Source organism: Polyodon spathula, chromosome 16, assembly GCF_017654505.1.
Source record: "Polyodon spathula isolate WHYD16114869_AA chromosome 16, ASM1765450v1, whole genome shotgun sequence".
Classification (NCBI taxonomy): domain Eukaryota; kingdom Metazoa; phylum Chordata; class Actinopteri; order Acipenseriformes; family Polyodontidae; genus Polyodon; species Polyodon spathula.
The window spans coordinates 1,454,309-1,480,905 of record NC_054549.1 but is presented as its reverse complement, the minus strand read 5'-3'; the positions used below and the strand labels follow the sequence as shown (position 1 = coordinate 1,480,905).

Here is a 26,597-nt window from a genome sequence, read left to right as displayed (position 1 = left end):
TGGAGTTAACATAGAAAACCTGAACCAATATTTCAAGCACAGTACAGAAACCAGGGCCAGAGAACACAGTTGCAAATTAAATTGAGATAGATTTAGGACAGAGGTAAGGAGACTCTTCTTCACACAGAGAGTGGTGAGGGGATGGAATGGGTTACCTAGTCATGTTGTTGAAGGAGACACTTCTTCACACAGAGAGTGGTCAGGGGATGGACTGGGTTACATAGTCATGATGTTGAAAGATACACTTCTTCACACAAAGAGTGGTGAAGGGATGGAATGAGTTACATAGTCATGTTGTTGAAGGACACTCTTCTTCACACAGAGAGTGGTGAGGGGATGGAATGGGCTACTTAGTCATGTTGTTGAGGCAGAATCACTTGGATCCTTTAAGACACAACTTGACAAAGGTTTGAGATCAATCAGCTACTTGGAACTGGACGAGATCAGATGGGCTGACTGGCCTCCTCTGTTTAGTAAATATTCTTATGTTTGCATGTTGTTGTATTGCTAAAAAGACATCCCCTCTTTCAAAAACTCAGTTAAAATGTGGAGTTCTCAGAACAACCTTTCTCCTACTGTATCTCAAAGTCAGACATAAGGAGCTTCTTATCAGGTACTGTGTGGCAGAGGCCTCCTGTATGCATGCAACTCTAACCATCAAGTGTGCTAGCACTGCCTGTGTATTAACCATTCAACTTACAACAAAAGAATTAGCAATCTAATTAAGAGATAAATACAAAAAGGGAAGCGTTTAAAATGACACATCCGCCTGCAAGCACTCTAGTGCAACTAATAGTCTGCCTAAGTTGAGTGTGTTGAGTAATTAGAGAAATGTGCAGTAAGATGGAAAATCTCCTGATTGTAGTTCCTTTTGCTGAATTTCCTCTGTCAAACATTAACCACTTGGGATCCTGCCTGCCCAGCGCCGTTTATTTTTGCTACATGGTGAAATCAAAGCCCGTTGATCTAGAGAAATGGGTTGCCGATTGAAGAGTTATTTAAATTCCACCTGTATCAGAATATTTGGATAGAAATGTATGGTGCCATACTATTAAAGTCATTGTATGTAACAAAATAGTTCCATGAAAAGGGGACGGAATAGGATACGTGGCTATGTTGTGGAGGCAGAATCACTTGACAGAGTTTTGAGATCAATCAGCTACTAGTAAGCGGACGTGCATTGATGGGCCGAATGACCTCCTCTCGTTTGTACATTTCCTTATATTCTTGAAAGTTTCTTCTACAGGTGTGCATTTCTGAATATGGAATTGCATGCACTGCAGTGGCTTGATGGTTGCATTAATTGCCTGTTTTGCAGTATTATTATGTTCTGATTGCTTGGTTGTATCTGAATTGTTCTTCAAATGCATTTGCATTCTAACTGTATCTTAACCTAATAGATGATAACTCTCAACAGGGATTCGTTGTAAAAACAGATGACTATATAGTCAGCCTGGAATTGGAGAATCTGAATAAGAGAGAACTCCAAACAGAATGCTTTAGATGTTAAATGTCAAGACAGTATAAGTGCACCCTAGTCATGACAACCAAGCACATATTATAAAATTGGCATGGCAATGTTTTACATATTGATGGTAATGGCTGTGTAATGTGGGTGTGATGTGAGGGTGACAATATATAACAAGGGAGTAATTCATTACCCTAACCATAACCCTAAACCCCCAACACTGAATACGAGTATCTGCGATCCTGTGTCTCCAATGTCAGAGTTGCTAAGCTACCTATTATTATTATTATTATTATTATTATTATTATTATTATTATTATTATTATTATTATTATTATTATAATATAAAGTAACTTTTGATAAGTGTTCTTTTATAAGGGTTCTGAGGAGCACCAATACACTACCAATGTACCATATGTAAGATTTGTTTTCACATTGTATGTAAAACAAACAGTTGGCCGAAAAATACAGTGATGGACAGGATGAGGCAGCCCAATGCACAAACAATGCCTAGTGCCAGCCTAGCATCTTCAAACCTGTTCAAAGGCACTTGGACATTAAGCATTGCAGACTCTCTCTCTGCATCTTTCTCCTCGGACCCCAGGATTGTGCATGGTACTACATTTAGAAACATTAATAATGCAAAAGTAATGCTGTTTAACAGCAGAGGTACTGTACACTTCATTTCGGATACAAGTTCAAAAACTGTAGAATGACTGTCGTTTGCCATGTTAGACTTGTACGTGTGAGCAAAGCTAAACACGTTGGAAAGGCAGTCTCAGACGTAGATTGACTTTATTAAACAAATCTAAATCCTTAGGGCTTATCACTAATTATTTAATTGCAATGGCATGCACTAACAATACAGAGAAATAACTGTACATTCCTGCTTCTTTGGCATGCAGTGTGTATAGTTATATTTGAACAAGCTCCTACTAGAGAGGTGGCTATGACTTATTGCTGAACATTCTTCAGAGCTGTTGTGATTCCATGCTCATTAAAGAGGCAGGAACATGTGCGTGTTTTACTCAAAGGTAGGACAAGAAACACTGTTGCATATATATATATATATATAATATATATATGCTGCTCTTAACGTGGTGACAAGAATTAAACACAGGATTTGATATGCAGTCACCTATAAGTTTTTTACCACAGTAAATTTGCATGGTAATTGTGCTGTTTTCCTGTGCTTTTCCCATGGTTATACTGTGCATTTACCATAGTTTACCATTGTTTTAGCTTGTGTTAGGAATGGAGGTGGAATGGAGGCATATATAGCCATTGACAGATTTACCATTATTGTTTTAATCAATTACCTTTCAGCATGGATGTTGATAAGTATATATTCAGGCTTTGCAAATACTCAGATTTCCCCAGTCAAATCAATCAAATTTACATTTAATATAGAGCCCCATATACACGGGGAGCATCTCAGGGTGCTTTACATAGTCAGCAAAGGAAAAAGCAAAAAACAAACTCTTTCTCTACAAAATCTGCAAAAAAGAAAAAAACAATATACTACAAAAATAATTTTAAGAAAAAACCTGATCAAACAACAATGTTTTTATATGTGTTTTAAAAAAGGGAAGAGAGTGGATGCTTCTAATGTCCCTAGCTAGGGAGTTCCATAGTGTGGGTGCTAGATGGCTAAAAGAATGCGACCCATACGTGGCAGTTTGATCAGACGGTACACTATGTAGGTCAGCCTCCTCAGACCACAGCACCCGACTAGGAACATTATGCAGTATGAGATCAGAAAGATAGGAGGGTGCCAGGCCAAGTAATGCTTTAAATATAAGTAACAACATTTTAAATTTATTCTCTGAGTGAGCGGTAACCAATGAAGACGAGACAAAACTGGGGTTATGTGACAACGGGACTTTACAGTCAACAGTCTAGCTGCCTAATTTTGGACTAGCTGAAGCCTAGAAACAGCACATTGTGGAAGTCTGGCCAGAAGGGCATTGCAATAATCAAGGCAAGAGGTAATGAAGGCATGGATCAAGGTCACCGCTGCAGACGGTTCCATTAAGACGCGTGCAGTATTTCTAAGATGGAAAAAAAGAAGATTTACAAATAAATTTGATATGTGCATCTAAGCGTAACTCAGAATTGAACAAAACTGCCAGATTTTTAATGACGGTGCTAACAACAAAGCAGAAATTTCCCAAGGTCACATTTAATAGTAAGAGAGAGAGAGACAATTTTTATGAGATCACATAACCTCTGTTTTGTTAACATTTAGTTGTAAAAAATGTTGGCACATCCAGTTTTGAATCTCGCTAAGACACTCCGACAGCAGTGAACCCGCCCCTGATAAATGGGGTTTTGTGGAAAGTTGGATATGAACCGCATACATATGGAAGCTAAGGCCCCTATTTTGTAAGTCTTCCAAGATGTAACATATAAATCAAAAACAGAATGGGTCCCAGAATAGAACCTCGGGTACTCCAGAAGTCAAACCAGCAATTTGAGAGGAACAACCCTCAGCTGAGACATATTGGCCACGACCATTAAGATAAGATTGAAGCCAATTTAAGGCTATAGCAGAACTATAAGCTTCGTATTCCAATCGTTGTAACAAGACATGGTGATCTACAGTATGAGCAGGTACAGAAATAAACTGCGTGGAATCAAAAGGTGATAATAAAGAGATAGATTCAGCCACCATGGAAGATGTTAGTAGGGAATGCAAATTAAAGTCACCCATAATGAGTACACATTCAGCTGAGAGACATAAAAAAGAAAGTAAAGCAGAGAACTCATTTAGAAAGTCAAGGTTTTGTTTAGGAGGTTCAATCTTTAAGGAGTAGTGTGCAGAATGAAACATTGTGATCTGCTCAAAAGAATTAAACGTATCAGCCTGGTTCAATTGAGAAACAATTTGGACCAAATTTAAAATAACTGCGTAATTTTAAAAATGCGTAATCAGGAGGAGATGCTTCTACCAATGGGGATACATCGTTTTCAGTGAGCCAGGCCTCCGTACGTCCAAGAGTATCAATATGTTTCTCAGTGATTATGTCATGTACAGAGAGAGCCTTATAAAACGGAGAGTACATTCAAACAAGCAACAGATATATTATACAAAGATTTGGAAGTGGGTATAACTGAGACAGAATTTAAACAAGGAATATAAACTAAATGTGAGTAAATAAGCCCTGTGGTGTCAAAACAAACAGTATGTTTGCGTTATTCTTTACTATCTGTATATTAATGTTATCAGGGGCAGAAAGCACATATCTAGTGCCATGATGGGTGCAAGTTCATGTTTAGCAAACCCAGTGCTTTACAAAGTTTAAAAACATTAGCGGGAATCTGCCTGTGCAGCCCTCCTCCGTAGAGAAAGGAGATGGTGCAGGGAATAGCATCTGCAAACAAACATTAAAAAATAAAACAAAAGTTTCAAGTCCATTTCAAAAAAGCGTGGCAGAAGGGAAGTCAAGCAAATACAGTTCTGCACAGTTTTGTCAAAGCAAGCACCAAGGCGCAGCAGTGCAAGCCCAGACAGGCAAGCGGGCTACCAAGCACGCCAGCCACGAGGCAGCGGAGTAGACGCAACAGGCAGGGCAGGCAAACAAACAAAGCCCACGTGCAGCCAAATGCGCAGACGGAGAGCCAAGAAAAGTCCTGGAAATCAGACTGGACAACACGCAGTATATAGCAGCACACACCAGGCAACCAGGCAGGCCAGCCACCAGGCAGCAGAACAGGCATAAGCAGGCAGGGCAGGCAAGCAGACAGTCAGGCAGGCAGACGCACAGAGAGAGAGCCGGGGAAAGAGCAGGCAACCAGGGGGGAACAGGCAGGCGGCGATGTACTCTACCCAGCAGTGGAAAGGCGGCAGGATACAAGAGCACAAACCAAGCAGGACACGGCAAACACATGTGATAATAAAATCAACCCAAGTCAAATAAAAATCAGACGTCTTCTAAAATATATAAAAGAAAACATAAAAATGGAGAGTGAAGCGGCAGAATGGAAATAAAAACCGAGAGAGAATGGGCGGAGCATCTCACCGGAAATTCTCACCGGAAGTCCATGGACTGTAATACCTTTAACATGTTTTATGTTGGTAGGCATGTAAAAACCATGTTAAAGTGCTTTCACCATTATTTATAAGCCACACATTATCAAGTACCAACCAATAATAATAAGACAACGCTCTCCGGCAATGTTAACGAGTACCACTCTGTAATTGTTTGTCTTGCCTTTGTTACATCCTTGGATATAAAATGCACTTTAGTTTGATTTTCTAATAACACTTCACTAAGAACTGGCTCTTCTATGGATTGTTCAGTTATCCAGCGGTTCAGTGACTCGTTTTCAACACCGTGTCTGTTGAATTTACAGGAACACTACTGTTATCTCATTACATTCTTAAATACATTGGAACTGTACTGGTTCTGATTTTAGACAGGTAAGGAAATGTGGTAACAAATTACATTTTATCTGAAATAACATTTAAAAAATTGACTATTTCCAATGTCTAAGATGGAAATCAGAAAGTGCTTCAACAGTGCAAGTCAAACCTTTCATGTTTCATATCATCTTGCTAGAAAATAATGTCAGAGGAGGGAACGATCATAGCTGGATCTTCAAAGAATATTTTGAGCTGCAGCCTGACCAAACTGAATAGAACATATTTGTAAATATAAGCTGTGTCTGTTTGTTTACATTAACCTCCCCTACACTCTCCACTTATAAGGGAATTAATTGATAAAAAAAAAATACTCAAATTTTGTAAATGAAACAAATTGTTATAAAGTTGATCTAACCCAAATAGTCCATAGTTCTTGACATTATTTTGCAACTCTAAATGATGGCTTTGTACAGGGAGCTGACCAATGCTGACATAAGACCATAAACTTTGCCTATATCCAATTTGTATGGCTAAATATCCAATGACTTCATCTAATACCCACCCTGCGTTAGGCCATTGTCTGAGGTGGCCAATTTCATTCTTTTTATGGACTTTGAATGCCATGCAGTCCAACGCCGGACACATTATTGCCATTGTCAGCCTTTGGAATGATGCCAGCTCTGGGTGTAACTTATAGACAGGTTGTTATCAGTAGGGATTCACATATAGTTAAAGTAAACTATATCTTGCATGCCAAATACATGCATTCCTTAATACACAGCTCACTTCAGACTGACAAATTATTTAACCTTTTTATCTTAACTGCAGACATTTGACATGTGGGAAGGGGTGGGGTAAGATTCAAATCATATTTGTGGTTATGAATGTTCATATCAGTGGCAGGTATTATAGCTTTGAGAAAATACAGAGCGTGTGGAGGGTGTGGAGTAGGAGATGAGTTATCAGTTCAGAAGTGATCCAGACTGCGTGAAAGTAAACTGGTTTTGCTTCTTCAGGAACACAGGGCCTGATTTTTACTCTGTGACATGATGATAAAGTATTTATTTAAAGTGATTGTGGTAAACACACAAATTCCATGCAGTTTCCATGCCATGCACACCCATTAACTGTATAGGTCTGGAATGTGTTACTGTGAAAGAAATCTGTTTTAGCACACATGTATTTTCATTTTAAAAGGTGTTATCTGGTACTGCAGCTGAAATAAATCTCTTTTACCCAGTGCACTACCACATTCTTTTACCTAGTGAACTACAAAATACATGTTTGCATTATCATGTTTGTGTTGAAACTGTACATTTGAGACCTGTGTAGTCAATGGAATTGCACGACAGGTAGGATTTACAAAAGCATTTTACGAAAATAACTTCAGCCCCTTTAATTTAGTAAGGTCAAAAATGATCATATGATCACAGTTTCTGTAAGAATATATTTGACTTTTAAAATAGATTTATGTTAAATGTACCCTTTGACTGGTATATTTTAAGTTAAATGCACAGGCTGTGGAGTGTGCCAGTGAGGAAGTCTCCAGGAATATCCAGGACAATCTGATACCTGTAAGAGTTCGAGTGTTGTGTCGTCGTTGCTATAGCGTATAGGCCTCTGAATGGCACAGGGTGTAGTTTGCTAGACTCTCTGCATAGAGCAGGGTTGGGAATAGACTATTTCTTATTTATGTTGTGAAAGTGTTAAGAAGTTCAATTTGCTATTTTTAGCTGGTATCAGGGGCTCGTTTCTGTACCAATACAATGTTGCATCATGATATTACAACAGGCCGGAGCACTGCACATTTTTTTTTTGTCCAATTAGTCTGATCAGCAATCTGACATCAGTTTTTCATTTAGACTCAATACTACCCCCTAAAGGCCAAAAAACATAAATCACACTGTGGAAGGGGTGTGGGTAATTCACTGACTAGGAGACAGACAGGTGTACTTGAAAACACCACACAGGTGCCCAGTTTTATTTTCAGACAGTTCTTACTTTTTCCGGCAGAGGGCACTGTTGACCGTGGGCTGCCTATCAACGATGATAGACAGCACCACGGAAATACCACAGCTGGTACGTGAACAGCAAGTGCACTCGCAGGTGCTCAAAGAAATAATAATGAAAACAGAAGGCGAAAAGAATAAGGGAAAATAAAACAGTAATAAAACTACAAATAAAAGGTGCTGCACTCGGCAGCGTTATCCCGGTCGCCGCTACCCGCACGACCCGGATCACCGTCCTACTCTATCGGCTATCTAGCCTGCTCTTTCACAATACGCCGGGGTCTGCCCAAGGATTCCCCGCTCTCTCTCTCTGTCTCGCTGTGATTCTTTATTTTTCTCCCGGCTGATTCCCAGTCCCGAATCAAAGCTTCCGCACTCCTAGCGCATCTAAGTGGGCAGACCTGAGAAAACAACAGAGCGTTATTTTATAGGACCGACAATCACCCAAGACCCGCCTCTCGGCCATTCAGAGAGGGGGAAAGTCCACACACACACTTTCCCTCCTCCCCATGTCACTGCCATGACTCACAGGCGGTTGTTGGGTGACTGCCGCCCTCTTCCTGCAGCCCGTGAACACGCCAACAGAGTCAGCACAGATCTCTCCCTGTTACACACACGTATATTCATATTCCAGCATGGATACCTGTAGTTATTAATGATGCTAAATCCATTGGTGACCTTAGATTTATTTATTTGAGCTGATATACTGATTCTACTGTCCCTAGAGGACAAAAACCCCTAAAACCCATACGTTTCTTAATCTAATTGTTGGAATGTAGAACAACATGGAAGAAAAAATACACTGGTGTCAAAAGAGTTTCATCTTCTTCCATAGCTTCAAGTTGATAATGTCACCACATGCAAGCAATGATTGTGAATGTTTCTGGCAGATTAGAATTGTTCTGGGAACGAGCTTAAGACAGAAACTACTATTCCATCAATATTTGGGACAAAGTTGCAGTTTGGCACCAGAACGTTTTTTAATGCCTTCATCAATACTTCACGGTTGAAGAGAACTTCTTTGTCCTTGACCATACTAGTCTCCTTCAAGTTTGGAGCGAGGAGATGTCTAAATTCTTGAAGGATCTGTTGATCAGTTAAGGTCCAGAGTCACTGGTCCACCATGCTTTCAACATTCAAAAGCTCTCTTGGCAATTAACTGATTTTCTTCAGTTTTGCCTTGTGCCTGACATCTGAAGCTGCTTGTTTCATTGTTTCTGTCTTGGAGTTTAATTCTTCAAGCAAAGCCTTTGCTTTTTTACCTTTTCTTCTTTTGGGAAAGAAACTTTTTTCTTCTATCTTAACTTGATAGATCCTCCCATGAAGCCTGAGTGAAAAGATCATGTTGTTCACTGATTCGATATTTCTGTAGAGTTTCAACAGGAGATTTTCTTCCTGACATCTGGATCTTGTTGTCTAATCTTGCCATCTCTGAGTCGCACCCTAAATTAGTAAGAGGAGCATACTTCATTTTATTGAGTGTTTCTTCTGAGATAGCTGAATCACTTGAGAAAAATGTTATGGACTGAAGCTGATTAGAAAACGATTGAGTGTGAACAGGAAACTATTTTCAAGCACAAGATGACCCATGGAGATGTGACATATGAATAGACACAATCATACAGTGTGTTACTCAGAATAGCAAGCTCTTCATTCATGAACTCTTCTCAGATGAAGATCTGCTCAGCTGTGTGGCCCCTCCTTCCAAAACAGTTTGAAGAAAAGCCTCCCCGGTCCGATTTGATGTTGGCTATAACTGAGCTTTGTATGACTTCCAGAAAATAACTTGCAGATGGCGATCTGTGCTAAGCAGGAGACACTGGTTGTAGAATTACCTTTGTAAGCTAGTATCAACAAGCTTTATTGACAGCTGATTGACAGAGAAGGAGAGAGTGTGCATCAGGTAGTTGAACTGTAATTGGCATCCAGCTCATTTCTTTAAATAGGAGTTAGTTCATCACCACAGTTAAACCCTCGCATTGCATTATGAATGTAATATTACCAATGTATTTTTCAACAATGATTACCCAAGGTCATTTTGTAATAATTATTCTGTTAAGCATGTATCAATGCTGGGATAGAAATATACGCAAATTTACTTATATTTGGCCTGTAGGGGGCGGTAGACCATTGGTATTGACTCAAAATGAAAACCAGATGCCGCCAATCAATTTTCTTACCAAAAATACATATATCTAGCTGGTGATCTGTTATTTTTATTCGTAGAGCCCCGGCCTAATTATAATGTCTGGAGCAGAATATGTGACATATACACAATTATGCAATTATGGTTGTTTCATGCATAATGACAGAGACCAAACAAAGTGACCAAACACTACAACAATGAACCTCACAGATGATAACCTGATAGTGTATTTTGGATGAACCAACGACTACATTAAGTTGATCGTCACAAAGTTTTGTACCACAATCCATGTAATGCCAGCAGAAATGGGAAAGGATACAAAACAAATAGTTTGTGGTGGGAGCCATGCTGAAAGGAAGGTTTACAGCAGCTTCAGAGCTATACCTTTATTGGAAAGAACTGGCACACATCTCTGAAAAAAAATAAATGGAAGAACATTTATACCCTGAATAAAAAGCATGTTATTAAGAGAATATATTCTTCTGTGGCTTTTAAAATGTACTCAAATTCTGAGACACCACAGATAATGTATGAATCTGAAGGGGGAGGTCGGGAGCCCTGTGTGATCCCTCTGCCAATCATGGCAATGACACAGAGAGGTTGGGTGAGGGCGTGTTGCATCTCTCACTCTCTGAGTTGTCTGGAGGCGGATCTTGGGTGGTCGATCGACCAATAAAAATGACGCTTTGCTGTTTCTTCGCTCTTGGCTCTTGTTATTGAGAAATAACAACAGGGAGCTCTGTTTGCAAACCTGGGTTAAAAATGAAAGAAAGGGACAAGCAAGTCTGGTTGAGGAATTTACCACGTACCCCTAGTGGGTGATAGTGAGGGAATAGCAAAGCATAACTGAACCCCAAGCCGCCCCGGATAGCGAAGGCTGCACCTTTTGTTTGTAGTTTTGTTATTGTATTGTGTAGGTTTTCGCTTTTTGTTTTTGGAATATTATTTTCAGCACGTGTGAGTGCAATCCGGACTGTGTTCACCCCTACCATTGTTGGTAACCCCTGTGTGATATCTAATTACCATTGTCGGTATTTGGGCCATGGCATAAGAGCACCCTCTGCTGGGATAAATAAAACCATGCATCCCAGTGGTGTTTCACATAAACTTTCTGACTCTTGTGTCTAGTGAATTCCCCACACCCTCTCACAAGCATCTAGAATTTTTTTTTGTGTGTGTTGGGTATTGCCTCTTCTTTATAGGAGTATAAGTGACTTATAATGCTTTTCTATGACACAGATATGTTGTTTAATCATTGCAATTGGATTCTATTGTTGTATAATTATTAATTAACCTTTTTTTTCCATTCAATTTTAAGTAAGACGCTATAGTTTGTATTTCTTGTCAGGACCCCCTTGATAGTGAAATGTATATCTACACAGTTGTGATTGACCGAACAGTTTTCCCCACTCCACACTTGCTGCTTCATTATGATTGGCTACAATGTACATCGCTGTGGAAAGAGACTGGGGAAAGTGGCCTCGCTTACATTCAAATGTCATGTTTGTGTAAATCCTCCTTTAAGCTGCTACAGCATTAACCTGTTACCTGCAACACTCTGCCCCCTTTGATATTCCTTCAGCCCACTAGAAGCAGTGATGCAGAGGGTCTTTAAAATCTTAAAAGTCAACCCTCGCCTAGTAAACACACCCCTCCCCAACACCTGCTACAGCACAGTAAACAAGACCCTCCCTAACACCTGCTACAGCACAGTAAACAAGACCCTCCCCAACACCTGCTACAGCACAGTAAACAAGACCCTCCCTAACACCTGCTACAGCACAGCAAAAAAGACCCTCCCAACACCTGCTACAGCACAGTAAACAAGACCCTCCCCAACACCTGCTACAGCACAGTAAACAAGACCCTCCCAACACCTGCTACAGCACAGTAAACAAGACCCTCCCCAACACCTGCTACAGCACAGTAAACAAGACCCTCCCCAACACCTGCTACAGCACAGCAAACAAGACCCTCCCCAACACCTGCTACAGCACAGTAAACAAGACCCTCCCCAACACCTGCTACAGCACAGTAAACAAGACCCTCCCCAACACCTGCTACAGCACAGCAAACAAGACCCTCCCCAACACCTGCTACAGCACAGTAAACAAGACCCCTCCCCAACACCTGCTACAGCACAGTAACCCTCCCCAAACCTGACAGCCTCCCCAACACCTGCTACAGCACAGCAAACAAGAAACAACAGTAAACAAGACCCTCCCCAACACCTGCTACAGCACAGTAAACAAGACCCTCCCCAACACCTGCTACAGCACAGTAAACAAGACCCTCCCCAACACCTGCTACAGCACAGTAAACAAGACCCTCCCCAACACCTGCTACAGCACAGTAAACAAGACCCTCCCCAACACCTGCTACAGCACAGCAAACAAGACCCTCCCCAACACCTGCTACAGCACAGTAAACAAGACCCTCCCCAACACCTGCTACAGCACAGTAAACAAGACCCTCCCCAACACCTGCTACAGCACAGCAAACAAGACCCTCCCCAACACCTGCTACAGCACAGTAAACAAGACCCTCCCCAACACCTGCTACAGCACAGCAAACAAGACCCTCCCCAACACCTGCTACAGCACAGTAAACAAGACCCTCCCCAACACCTGCTACAGCACAGTAAACAAGACCCTCCCCAACACCTGCTACAGCACAGTAAACAAGACCCTCCCCAACACCTGCTACAGCACAGCAAACAAGACCCTCCCCAACACCTGCTACAGCACAGTAAACAAGACCCTCCCCAACACCTGCTACAGCACAGTAAACAAGACCCTCCCCAACACCTGCTACAGCACAGCAAACAAGACCCTCCCCAACACCTGCTACAGCACAGTAAACAAGACCCTCCCCAACACCTGCTACAGCACAGCAAACAAGACCCTCCCCAACACCTGCTACAGCACAGCAAACAAGACCCTCCCCAACACCTGCTACAGCACAGTAAACAAGACCCTCCCCAACACCTGCTACAGCACAGTAAACAAGACCCTCCCCAACACCTGCTACAGCACAGCAAACAAGACCCTCCCCAACACCTGCTACAGCACAGCAAACAAGACCCTCCCCAACACCTGCTACAGCACAGCAAACAAGACCCTCCCCAACACCTGCTACAGCACAGCAAACAAGACCCTCCCCAACACCTGCTACAGCACAGCAAACAAGACCCTCCCCAACACCTGCTACAGCACAGTAAACAAGACCCTCCCCAACACCTGCTACAGCACAGCAAACAAGACCCTCCCCAACACCTGCTACAGCACAGCAAACAAGACCCTCCCCAACACCTGCTACAGCACAGCAAACAAGACCCTCCCCAACACCTGCTACAGCACAGCAAAAAAGACCCTCACCAACACCTGCTACAGCACAGTAAACAAGACCCTCCCCAACACCTGCTACAGCACAGTAAACAAGACCCTCCCCAACACCTGCTACAGCACAGTAAACAAGACCCTCCCCAACACCTGCTACAGCACAGTAAACAAGACCCTCCCCAACACCTGCTACAGCACAGTAAACAAGACCCTCCCCAACACCTGCTACAGCACAGTAAACAAGACCCTCCCCAACACCTGCTACAGCACAGCAAAAAAGACCCTCACCAACACATGCTACAGCACAGTAAACAAGACCCTCCCCAACACCTGCTACAGCACAGTAAACAAGACCCTCCCCAACACCTGCTACAGCACAGTAAACAAGCCAACACCTGCTACAGCACAGTAAACAAACCCTCCCCAACACCTGCTACAGCACAGCAAACAAGACCCTCCCCAACACCTGCTACAGCACAGTAAACAAACAAGCTACCCTCCCTAAACAAGACCCTCCCCAACACCTGCTACAGCACAGCAAACAAGACCCTCCCCAACACCTGCTACAGCACAGCAAAAAAGACCCTCCCCAACACCTGCTACAGCACAGTAAACAAGACCCTCCCTTACACCTGCTACAGCACAGTAAACAAGATCCTCCCTAACACCTGCTACAGCACAGCAAAAAAGACCCTCACCAACACATGCTACAGCACAGTAAACAAGCAACACCTGCTACAGCACAGTAAACAAGACCCTCCCCAACACCTGCTACAGCACAGCAAAACAAGACCCTCCCCAACACCTGCTACAGCACAGCAAACAAGACCCTCCCCAACACCTGCTACAGCACAGCAAACAAGACCCTCCCCAACACCTGCTACAGCACAGCAAACAAGACCCTCCCCAACACCTGCTACAGCACAGCAAACAAGACCCTCCCCAACACCTGCTACAGCACAGCAAACAAGACCCTCCCCAACACCTGCTACAGCACAGCAAACAAACCCTCCCCAACACCTGCTACAGCACCAAGACCCTCCCCAACACCTGCTACAGCACAGCAAACAAGACCCTCCCCAACACCTGCTACAGCACAGCAAACAAGACCCTCCCCAACACCTGCTACAGCACAGTAAACAAGACCCTCCCCAACACCTGCTACAGCACAGCAAACAAGACCCTCCCCAACACCTGCTACAGCACAGTAAACAAGACCCTCCCCAACACCTGCTACAGCACAGTAAACAAGACCCTCCCCAACACCTGCTACAGCACAGTAAACAAGACCCTCCCCAACACCTGCTACAGCACAGTAAACAAGACCCTCCCCAACACCTGCTACAGCACAGTAAACAAGACCCTCCCCAACACCTGCTACAGCACAGTAAACAAGACCCTCCCCAACACCTGCTACAGCACAGTAAACAAGACCCTCCCCAACACCTGCTACAGCACAGTAAACAAGACCCTCCCCAACACCTGCTACAGCACAGTAAACAAGACCCTCCCCAACACCTGCTACAGCACAGCAAACAAGACCCTCCCCAACACCTGCTACAGCACAGTAAACAAGACCCTCCCCAACACCTGCTACAGCACAGTAAACAAGACCCTCCCCAACACCTGCTACAGCACAGCAAACAAGACCCTCCCCAACACCTGCTACAGCACAGTAAACAAGACCCTCCCCAACACCTGCTACAGCACAGCAAACAAGACCCTCCCCAACACCTGCTACAGCACAGTAAACAAGACCCTCCCCAACACCTGCTACAGCACAGTAAACAAGACCCTCCCCAACACCTGCTACAGCACAGCAAACAAGACCCTCCCCAACACCTGCTACAGCACAGCAAACAAGACCCTCCCCAACACCTGCTACAGCACAGCAAACAAGACCCTCCCCAACACCTGCTACAGCACAGCAAACAAGACCCTCCCCAACACCTGCTACAGCACAGCAAACAAGACCCTCCCCAACACCTGCTACAGCACAGCAAACAAACCCAACACCTGCTACAGCACAGCAAACAAGACCCTCCCCAACACCTGCTAAACAGCACAGCTAAACAAGACCCTCCCCAACACCTGCTACAGCACAGCAAACAAGACCCTCCCCAACACCTGCTACAGCACAGCAAACAAGACCCTCCCCAACACCTGCTACAGCACAGTAAACAAGACCCTCCCCAACACCTGCTACAGCACAGCAAACAAGACCCTCCCCAACACCTGCTACAGCACAGTAAACAAGACCCTCCCCAACACCTGCTACAGCACAGTAAACAAGACCCTCCCCAACACCTGCTACAGCACAGTAAACAAGACCCTCCCCAACACCTGCTACAGCACAGTAAACAAGACCCTCCCCAACACCTGCTACAGCACAGTAAACAAGACCCTCCCCAACACCTGCTACAGCACAGTAAACAAGACCCTCCCCAACACCTGCTACAGCACAGTAAACAAGACCCTCCCCAACACCTGCTACAGCACAGCAAACAAGACCCTCCCCAACACCTGCTACAGCACAGCAAACAAGACCCTCCCCAACACCTGCTACAGCACAGTAAACAAGACCCTCCCCAACACCTGCTACAGCACAGTAAACAAGACCCTCCCCAACACCTGCTACAGCACAGCAAACAAGACCCTCCCCAACACCTGCTACAGCACAGTAAACAAGACCCTCCCCAACACCTGCTACAGCACAGCAAACAAGACCCTCCCCAACACCTGCTACAGCACAGCAAACAAGACCCTCCCCAACACCTGCTACAGCACAGCAAACAAGACCCTCCCCAACACCTGCTACAGCACAGTAAACAAGACCCTCCCCAACACCTGCTACAGCACAGTAAACAAGACCCTCCCCAACACCTGCTACAGCACAGTAAACAAGACCCTCCCCAACACCTGCTACAGCACAGTAAACAAGACCCTCCCCAACACCTGCTACAGCACAGTAAACAAGACCCTCCCCAACACCTGCTACAGCACAGTAAACAAGACCCTCCCCAACACCTGCTACAGCACAGTAAACAAGACCCTCCCCAACACCTGCTACAGCACAGTAAACAAGACCCTCCCCAACACCTGCTACAGCACAGCAAACAAGACCCTCCCCAACACCTGCTACAGCACAGTAAACAAGACCCTCCCCAACACCTGCTACAGCACAGCAAACAAGACCCTCCCCAACACCTGCTACAGCACAGCAAACAAGACCCTCCCCAACACCTGCTACAGCACAGCAAACAAGACCCTCCCCAACACCTGCTACAGCACAGTAAACAAGACCCTCCCCAACACCTGCTACAGCACAGCAAACAAGACCCTCCCCAACACCTGCTACAGCACAGTAAACAAGACCCTCCCCAACACCTGCTACAGCACAGCAAACAAGACCCTCCCCAACACCTGCTACAGCACAGCAAACAAGACCCTCCCCAACACCTGCTACAGCACAGCAAACAAGACCCTCCCCAACACCTGCTACAGCACAGCAAAAAAGACCCTCCCCAACACCTGCTACAGCACAGCAAACAAGACCCTCCCCAACACCTGCTACAGCACAGCAAACAAGACCCTCCCCAACACCTGCTACAGCACAGCAAACAAGACCCTCCCCAACACCTGCTACAGCACAGTAAACAAGACCCTCCCCAACACCTGCTACAGCACAGTAAACAAGACCCTCCCCAACACCTGCTACAGCACAGTAAACAAGACCCTCCCCAACACCTGCTACAGCACAGTAAACAAGAAACACCTGCTACAGCACAGTAAACAAGACCCTCCCCAACACCTGCTACAGCACAGCAAACAAAACCCTCCCCAACACCTGCTACAGCACAGTAAACAAGACCCTCCCCAACACCTGCTACAGCACAGCAAACAAGACCCTCCCCAACACCTGCTACAGCACAGCAAACAAGACCCTCCCCAACACCTGCTACAGCACAGCAAACAAGACCCTCCCCAACACCTGCTACAGCACAGCAAACAAGACCCTCCCCAACACCTGCTACAGCACAGTAAACAAGACCCTCCCCAACACCTGCTACAGCACAGTAAACAAGACCCTCCCCAACACCTGCTACAGCACAGTAAACAAGACCCTCCCCAACACCTGCTACAGCACAGTAAACAAGACCCTCCCCAACACCTGCTACAGCACAGTAAACAAGATCCTCCCAACACCTGCTACAGCACAGCAAAAAAGACCCTCACCAACACCTGCTACAGCACAGTAAACAAGACCCTCCCCAACACCTGCTACAGCACAGTAAACAAGACCCTCCCCAACACCTGCTACAGCACAGCAAACAAGACCCTCCCCAACACCTGCTACAGCACAGCAAACAAGACCCTCCCCAACACCTGCTACAGCACAGTAAACAAGACCCTCCCCAACACCTGCTACAGCACAGTAAACAAGACCCTCCCCAACACCTGCTACAGCACAGTAAACAAGACCCTCCCCAACACCTGCTACAGCACAGTAAACAAGACCCTCCCCAACACCTGCTACAGCACAGTAAACAAGACCCTCCCCAACACCTGCTACAGCACAGCAAACAAGACCCTCCCCAACACCTGCTACAGCACAGTAAACAAGACCCTCCCCAACACCTGCTACAGCACAGTAAACAAGACCCTCCCCACTAACCAAGACCCTCCCCAACACCTGCTACAGCACAGCAAACAAGACCCTCCCCAACACCTGCTACAGCACAGTAAACAAGACCCTCCCCAACACCTGCTACAGCACAGTAAACAAGACCCTCCCCAACACCTGCTACAGCACAGTAAACAAGACCCTCACCAACACCTGCTACAGCACAGTAAACAAGACCCTCCCCAACACCTGCTACAGCACAGTAAACAAGACCCTCCCCAACACCTGCTACAGCACAGTAAACAAGACCCTCCCCAACACCTGCTACAGCACAGTAAACAAGACCCTCCCCAACACCTGCTACAGCACAGTAAACAAGACCCTCCCCAACACCTGCTACAGCACAGCAAACAAGACCCTCCCCAACACCTGCTACAGCACAGCAAACAAGACCCTCCCCAACACCTGCTACAGCACAGTAAACAAGACCCTCCCCAACACCTGCTACAGCACAGTAAACAAGACCCTCCCCAACACCTGCTACAGCACAGTAAACAAGACCCTCCCCAACACCTGCTACAGCACAGCAAACAAGACCCTCCCCAACACCTGCTACAGCACAGTAAACAAGACCCTCCCCAACACCTGCTACAGCACAGCAAACAAGACCCTCCCCAACACCTGCTACAGCACAGTAAACAAGACCCTCCCCAACACCTGCTACAGCACAGTAAACAAGACCCTCCCCAACACCTGCTACAGCACAGCAAACAAGACCCTCCCCAACACCTGCTACAGCACAGTAAACAAGACCCTCCCCAACACCTGCTACAGCACAGTAAACAAGACCCTCCCCAACACCTGCTACAGCACAGTAAACAAGACCCTCCCCAACACCTGCTACAGCACAGCAAACAAGACCCTCCCCAACACCTGCTACAGCACAGTAAACAAGACCCTCCCCAACACCTGCTACAGCACAGCAAACAAGACCCTCCCCAACACCTGCTACAGCACAGTAAACAAGACCCTCCCCAACACCTGCTACAGCACAGTAAACAAGACCCTCCCCAACACCTGCTACAGCACAGTAAACAAGACCCTCCCCAACACCTGCTACAGCACAGCAAACAAGACCCTCCCCAACACCTGCTACAGCACAGCAAACAAGACCCTCCCCAACACCTGCTACAGCACAGTAAACAAGACCCTCCCCAACACCTGCTACAGCACAGCAAACAAGACCCTCCCCAACACCTGCTACAGCACAGTAAACAAGACCCTCCCCAACACCTGCTACAGCACAGTAAACAAGACCCTCCCCAACACCTGCTACAGCACAGTAAACAAGACCCTCCCCAACACCTGCTACAGCACAGCAAACAAGACCCTCCCCAACACCTGCTACAGCACAGTAAACAAGACCCTCCCCAACACCTGCTACAGCACAGTAAACAAGACCCTCCCCAACACCTGCTACAGCACAGCAAACAAGACCCTCCCCAACACCTGCTACAGCACAGTAAACAAGACCCTCCCCAACACCTGCTACAGCACAGTAAACAAGACCCTCCCCAACACCTGCTACAGCACAGCAAAAAAGACCCTCCCCAACACCTGCTACAGCACAGCAAACAAGACCCTCCCCAACACCTGCTACAGCACAGCAAACAAGACCCTCCCCAACACCTGCTACAGCACAGCAAACAAGACCCTCCCCAACACCTGCTACAGCACAGCAAACAAGACCCTCCCCAACACCTGCTACAGCACAGTAAACAAGACCCTCCCCAACACCTGCTACAGCACAGTAAACAAGACCCTCCCCAACACCTGCTACAGCACAGCAAACAAGACCCTCCCCAACACCTGCTACAGCACAGTAAACAAGACCCTCCCCAACACCTGCTACAGCACAGTAAACAAGACCCTCCCCAACACCTGCTACAGCACAGTAAACAAGACCCTCCCCAACACCTGCTACAGCACAGTAAACAAGACCCTCCCCAACACCTGCTACAGCACAGCAAACAAGACCCTCCCCAACACCTGCTACAGCACAGCAAACAAGACCCTCCCCAACACCTGCTACAGCACAGTAAACAAGACCCTCCCCAACACCTGCTACAGCACAGTAAACAAGACCCTCCCCAACACCTGCTACAGCACAGCAAACAAGACCCTCCCCAACACCTGCTACAGCACAGCAAACAAGACCCTCCCCAACACCTGCTACAGCACAGTAAACAAGACCCTCCCCAACACCTGCTACAGCACAGTAAACAAGACCCTCCCCAACACCTGCTACAGCACAGTAAACAAGACCCTCCCCAACACCTGCTACAGCACAGTAAACAAGACCCTCCCCAACACCTGCTACAGCACAGTAAACAAGACCCTCCCCAACACCTGCTACAGCACAGTAAACAAGACCCTCCCCAACACCTGCTACAGCACAGTAAACAAGACCCTCCCCAACACCTGCTACAGCACAGTAAACAAGAAACAAGACCCTCCCCAACACCTGCTACAGCACAGCAAACAAGACCCTCCCCAACACCTGCTACAGCACAGTAAACAAGACCCTCCCCAACACCTGCTACAGCACAGCAAAAAAGACCCTCCCCAACACCTGCTACAGCACAGTAAACAAGACCCTCCCCAACACCTGCTACAGCACAGTAAACAAGACCCTCCCCAACACCTGCTACAGCACAGTAAACAAGACCCTCCCCAACACCTGCTACAGCACAGTAAACAAGACCCTCCCCAACACCTGCTACAGCACAGTAAACAAGACCCTCCCCAACACCTGCTACAGCACAGTAAACAAGACCCTCCCCAACACCTGCTACAGCACAGTAAACAAGACCCTCCCCAACACCTGCTACAGCACAGTAAACAAGACCCTCCCCAACACCTGCTACAGCACAGCAAACAAGACCCTCCCCAACACCTGCTACAGCACAGCAAACAAGACCCTCCCCAACACCTGCTACAGCACAGCAAACAAGACCCTCCCCAACACCTGCTACAGCACAGCAAACAAGACCCTAACACCTGCTACAGCACAGTAAACAAGACCCTCCCCAACACCTGCTACAGCACAGTAAACAAGACCCTCCCCAACACCTGCTACAGCACAGTAAACAAGACCCTCCCCAACACCTGCTACAGCACAGCAAACAAGACCCTCCCCAACACCTGCTACAGCACAGCAAACAAGACCCTCCCCAACACCTGCTACAGCACAGCAAACAAGACCCTCCCCAACACCTGCTACAGCACAGTAAACAAGACCCTCCCCAACACCTGCTACAGCACAGCAAACAAGACCCTCCCCAACACCTGCTACAGCACAGCAAACAAGACCCTCCCCAACACCTGCTACAGCACAGCAAACAAGACCCTCCCCAACACCTGCTACAGCACAGCAAACAAGACCCTCCCCAACACCTGCTACAGCACAGCAAACAAGACCCTCCCCAACACCTGCTACAGCACAGCAAACAAGACCCTCCCCAACACCTGCTACAGCACAGTAAACAAGACCCTCCCCAACACCTGCTACAGCACAGTAAACAAGACCCTCCCCAACACCTGCTACAGCACAGTAAACAAGACCCTCCCCAACACCTGCTACAGCACAGCAAACAAGACCCTCCCCAACACCTGCTACAGCACAGTAAACAAGACCCTCCCCAACACCTGCTACAGCACAGTAAACAAGACCCTCCCCAACACCTGCTACAGCACAGTAAACAAGACCCTCCCCAACACCTGCTACAGCACAGTAAACAAGACCCTCCCCAACACCTGCTACAGCACAGCAAACAAGACCCTCCCCAACACCTGCTACAGCACAGCAAACAAGACCCTCCCCAACACATTGTGGACTATGCTCTGTTCATTTTTTGTTCGGAGAGGGTGGTGTAAACAACGATGTCCGTGTCGTTTTGTTCTGGGTTTGGACGAATATATATATATTATATATATATATATATATATATATATTATATATATATATATATATATATATATATATATATACAAGCAAACTGGACTTATATCAACACTTTGTAAATATGACGTTTAAAATAACGGTGGAAAATACAAAACAGTACTTGAAATGAAATGAACCACTACTTGCCCTAAGTATCAATGTTCTGCAACTAACAGACCACAGAAAGTATTGTGTAAGTACAAAGTGCAAACATACCCCAGCACCTAATGCTTTCTCCTAATACTACTACCTCAGGCACTGTGTCCAGGCTGCTGGCATCAGTGATCTCCAAACCTGGTACTGGAGCTGACCGAACTAAAGTAGCATCAGCACTGGTTGCCAGGGTTACACTTCAACAGTGTACTGGAGCTGACCGAACTAAAGTAGCATCAGCACTGGTTGCCAGGGTTGCACCGCAACACTGTACTGGAGCTGACCGTTGAACTAAAGTAGCATCAGCACTGGTTGCCAGGGTTACACTTCAACAGTGTACTGGAGCTGACCGAACTAAAGTAGCATCAGCACTGGTTGCCAGGGTTACACCGCAACACTGTACTGGCTAACGCTGTCAGCATATGTCATTTATTCCTTTTTTTTCGAAGCACCTTGTCCAGACCCACAGTCTTTATCACATGATTTATTTGCAGCAAAACCATTACAAATATATATTTTTACACCATATGATTTTAGGTGTATGTCTACAGTTCACATGACATTGCACAAATGTGCTTCCAGTGCTGTTACAAATGATTAGTGCATCTAGAGATTGTATAAAAAAAGATTTCATCACTTACCGAAAACATTTGATAACTTCCTTCCAACAAAAGTCGAGAGACTGAAATTTGTATTCTATGTTGCTGGCAGTTTCCTCCAAAATCATTATTAAAATACAGTGATCAGTTCTCACTAATTCTGTTAGCGGGGCTGATAAAATATTGGGTTGTAACTTTGGTTCTTTTGACATTTTAAACATGTTTGGTGCTGTTTTACTTCTCAAATACAGTAAGGCTCTATTTGGTGCAATGTTTTTGTAGAGCAGTAATATCATGACATACGGAGCTACACAATTCAGAATACAGGTAGAACTGAGGGAATCCTCGGCTCATGACATAGTGAGCTACACAATTCAGAATACAGGTAGAACTGAGGGAATCCTCGGCTCATGACATAGTGAGCTACACAATTCAGAATACAGGTAGAACTGAGGGAGTCCTCGGCTCATGACATAGTGAGCTACACATTTCAGAATACAGGTAGAACTGAGGGAGTCCTCCGCTCATGACATAGTGAGCTACACAATTCAGAATACAGGTAGAACTGAGGGAGTCCTCGGCTCATGACATAGTGAGCTACACAATTCAGAATACAGGTAGAACTGAGGGAGTCCTCGGCTCATGACATAGTGAGCTACACAATTCAGAATACAGGTAGAACTGAGGGAATCCTCGGCTCATGACATAGTGAGCCACACAATTCAGAATACAGGTAGAACTGAGGGAATCCTCGGCTCATGACATAGTGAGCTACACAATTCAGAATACAGGTAGAGCTGAGGGAATCCTCGGCTCATGACATAGTGAGCCACACAATTCAGAATACAGGTAGAACTGAGGGAATCCTCGGCTCATGACATAGTGAGCCACACAATTCAGAATACAGGTAGAACTGAGGGAATCCTCAGCTGTTGACATACTGAGCTACACAATTCAGAATACAGGTAGAACTGAGGGAGTCCTCGGCTCATGACATAGTGAGCCACACAATTCAGAATACAGGTAGAACTGAGGGAGTCCTCGGCTCATGACATAGTGAGCTACACAATTCAGAATACAGGTAGAGCTGAGGGAATCCTCGGCTTATGTGTGACCCAACGCTCCTCACAGATACTCCAATGCTACACTTCCAGTCATCTTTGAGACGTTGCATGAAGGAATAAAGTCGACACTGAAAACATGCCAGCCATAGGAAGGGCAGTGATCTTTTTTTTTGGAGAAATATATGTATATTAAAAAAAAAAATGACCTCAGGAAGAGTTGTTGTCTAAATAAATGAGACAGTCTACATTTTCTTTCCTACAAGGATCTCCAGAAGCAACTCAGGTGTGACGGCTGGGTTCCTTCAACAGGAGGTGCAGCTTGGAAAAGGGGGCAAAAGACTTCACCAGTTTCATTGTTAACAAGTGCTATGAAAAAAATACCATTAAAAATAAAATACACTTTTAACATTATGCATCTTTCACATAGGAAATGTGAGATCTACAAAGCGATGGTGATAGATATTAGATTTCCTGGATTTATTTGATTAGTTCTGTGTACATTAAGAGTCCCCTTTTCTCAGCGTCACATCGTAGAATACCACATAGGTTCCTGTTTAAATTGAGTGTCAATTGAAAGCGGCGTACACTGTTTTCTGTAATGGTTTTAAGGTAGAGAAACATGTGTGAATAATGTCCCTGTGTTTGACTGTTCTTTCTGTCAGGACAACAATTTAAATGAGATGCCAATCACACATGTTAATTAACAGATCTTTTTATCTGTGTAGCTTCCAGAGCCTCGAGATCACCGCCCAGTGGACCCTCGTGGCTCCTGGTTTGATTTTGTAAAGAGACCCGAGGAAAAAAAAGAAAAAAAGAAATGCAGCGGAAAGGGGAGGAAGCCATTAGTAAGTTCATTCTGTTCTTTATTGTTTTGTTCCCTTGAAAACATGACTAGACAAGATCAGGACAGGGGTGAGGGGCTTGGGGCATGGCCGTGGGGAGGGGAGGGGCTTGGGGGTGCCGTGGGGAGGGGAGGGGCTTGGGGGTGCCGTGGGGAGGGGAGGGGCACTTAATTAAAGCCTTTAATATCTTAACAGGAGTTGACATACAGTTAACCTGAACCAATACTTTAAGTGCAGGACAGAAACTAGGACCAGGAGACACAGTTGGAAATGAAGTGGAGCCACTTTGAAAGGAGACTCTTCTTCACACAAAGAGTGGTGAAGGCATGGGATGGGTTACCTAGACTTGTTGAGGCAGAATCACTTTTAGGACCCAACATGACAAAGTGTCTTAGGTTCTTATATGGAGACTGTCCGTCCTATATGTCACACTTACATTTTTACATAGAGAACTGCTTTTTAAAGTACATATACAGTAGCTAACAAAAAAATTCCAGTACATCTTATTAGATATTAGACTGCCATCACTTTGTGGATCTCACATTTTCCTAATGACAAAGACGCACTTTATGTTAAACATGTATTTGATTTGTAATGGTATTTTTTTCATAGTATTTATAAACAACAAAATGGACGCATGTATTGTGCTCTCTTCTCCATGCTCTACTTCTCATTGAAGGAATGCATCCGAAACATGTGAGCTGCTTCAGGGAGTTTAAGTCCTTGTAGGAAAAACAGTTATCAACGTTTTGTTTTTTTAGATAATGACTCTTCCTAAGCACATTTAAATATAGATATATATGATATTTATATATATATATATATATATATATATATATATATATATATATATATATATATATATATATATATCAAAAAATAAAAAAGGATTTCAAATGTTTGCCATTTATTTGATTTAAAAGAACTCCGGCTCCAAGAAGCAAGATGCATTGGCTCGTATTTGAGAACCAGTCACTGCTTTTCCATTGACTGACGTGTTTCAATGTTAAATCCCTCATGTGACTTTAGGAAGTTGACCAGAAGTACAGCATTGAGGTATCTAGAAGGAGCCTTCAAAAAATAATGTTTTTTAACAGCTTCAAATAAATTACCATTTAAAAAATCAAGTTCACTGTACGTCACACTGACATTTGTATCTATTTCTGGAGAATCGCTTCTTCCATTGTCATGCAAAATAGTGTTAAATTGCTTATTACTTTACTTTTCTGAATAATGTTGATATATTTCACGGTCATGATCCTTTTCATGGTAATGCCAGCTCTCGTGGTGGAATCCCAGCCGTGGCGTGGGCTGCATGTAAGGGCATGCTTGCTTGGATGTGCCTCTGTAAACCCACAGCTACACGCATGTTAATAAAGTTAACCTCAATTAGGCCAATATTAACAAATGGAATTTCTACACGAAATGCATCACTGGATCAGTAGTCCCAAAACAGCACTAAATACAGAACAGAGACGCTGATCTGGATCCAAGTTAATACATTTCCCAATACCCTTTGAACTCGGCTGTTAGAACCAGGGCAATTGTTTTTATTCATTTTTGTTTCCCCTGGTGGGCTCCAAAAGGAACTTGATAAGTGAATTAGTATAATAAAAAGTAATTTACAATAACAGTCTGCTAAATGTGGCCAGGTAGTCTTAATAAGAATGAACTGTATCATGTTTCAAATAGAAATACATGTTTACTAGAACATGTGAATATTTAACACCTATACAATGAATGAAGCGAACAACAGCTTATGGAATTATTTTACACTCACTTTAAGACTTTGGGTGGGGGGGGGGGGGGGGGGGGGGTTACAGACTGCTCCCAGACCTGTGGATACACATTTACTGTTGCAATCACACAAATAAGCTGCTGAAGCCCTAGATGTTTTCTCTCAGTTTACAAGTGCATTAATGTAGTCCTCAACAGTCATTGAAAGCTGGATTTATAGATGATTTGCCTGCATACAGAGTATC

At 44.9% G+C, this 26,597-nt stretch overlaps 1 protein-coding gene across 3 annotated transcripts in view; it reads left to right on the top strand.

The window, feature by feature from the left end:
- LOC121328412 (adipolin-like) overlaps nt 1-26,597 on the top strand; it is a 60,146-nt gene that overhangs the window by 11,184 nt on the left and 22,365 nt on the right. For all 3 annotated transcript variants that reach the window (XM_041273058.1, XM_041273057.1, XM_041273056.1), the window contains exon 2: nt 24,499-24,618. In XM_041273058.1, the coding sequence (XP_041128992.1) occupies nt 24,499-24,618 (120 nt within the window). The remainder of the gene's footprint in view (nt 1-24,498; nt 24,619-26,597) is intronic.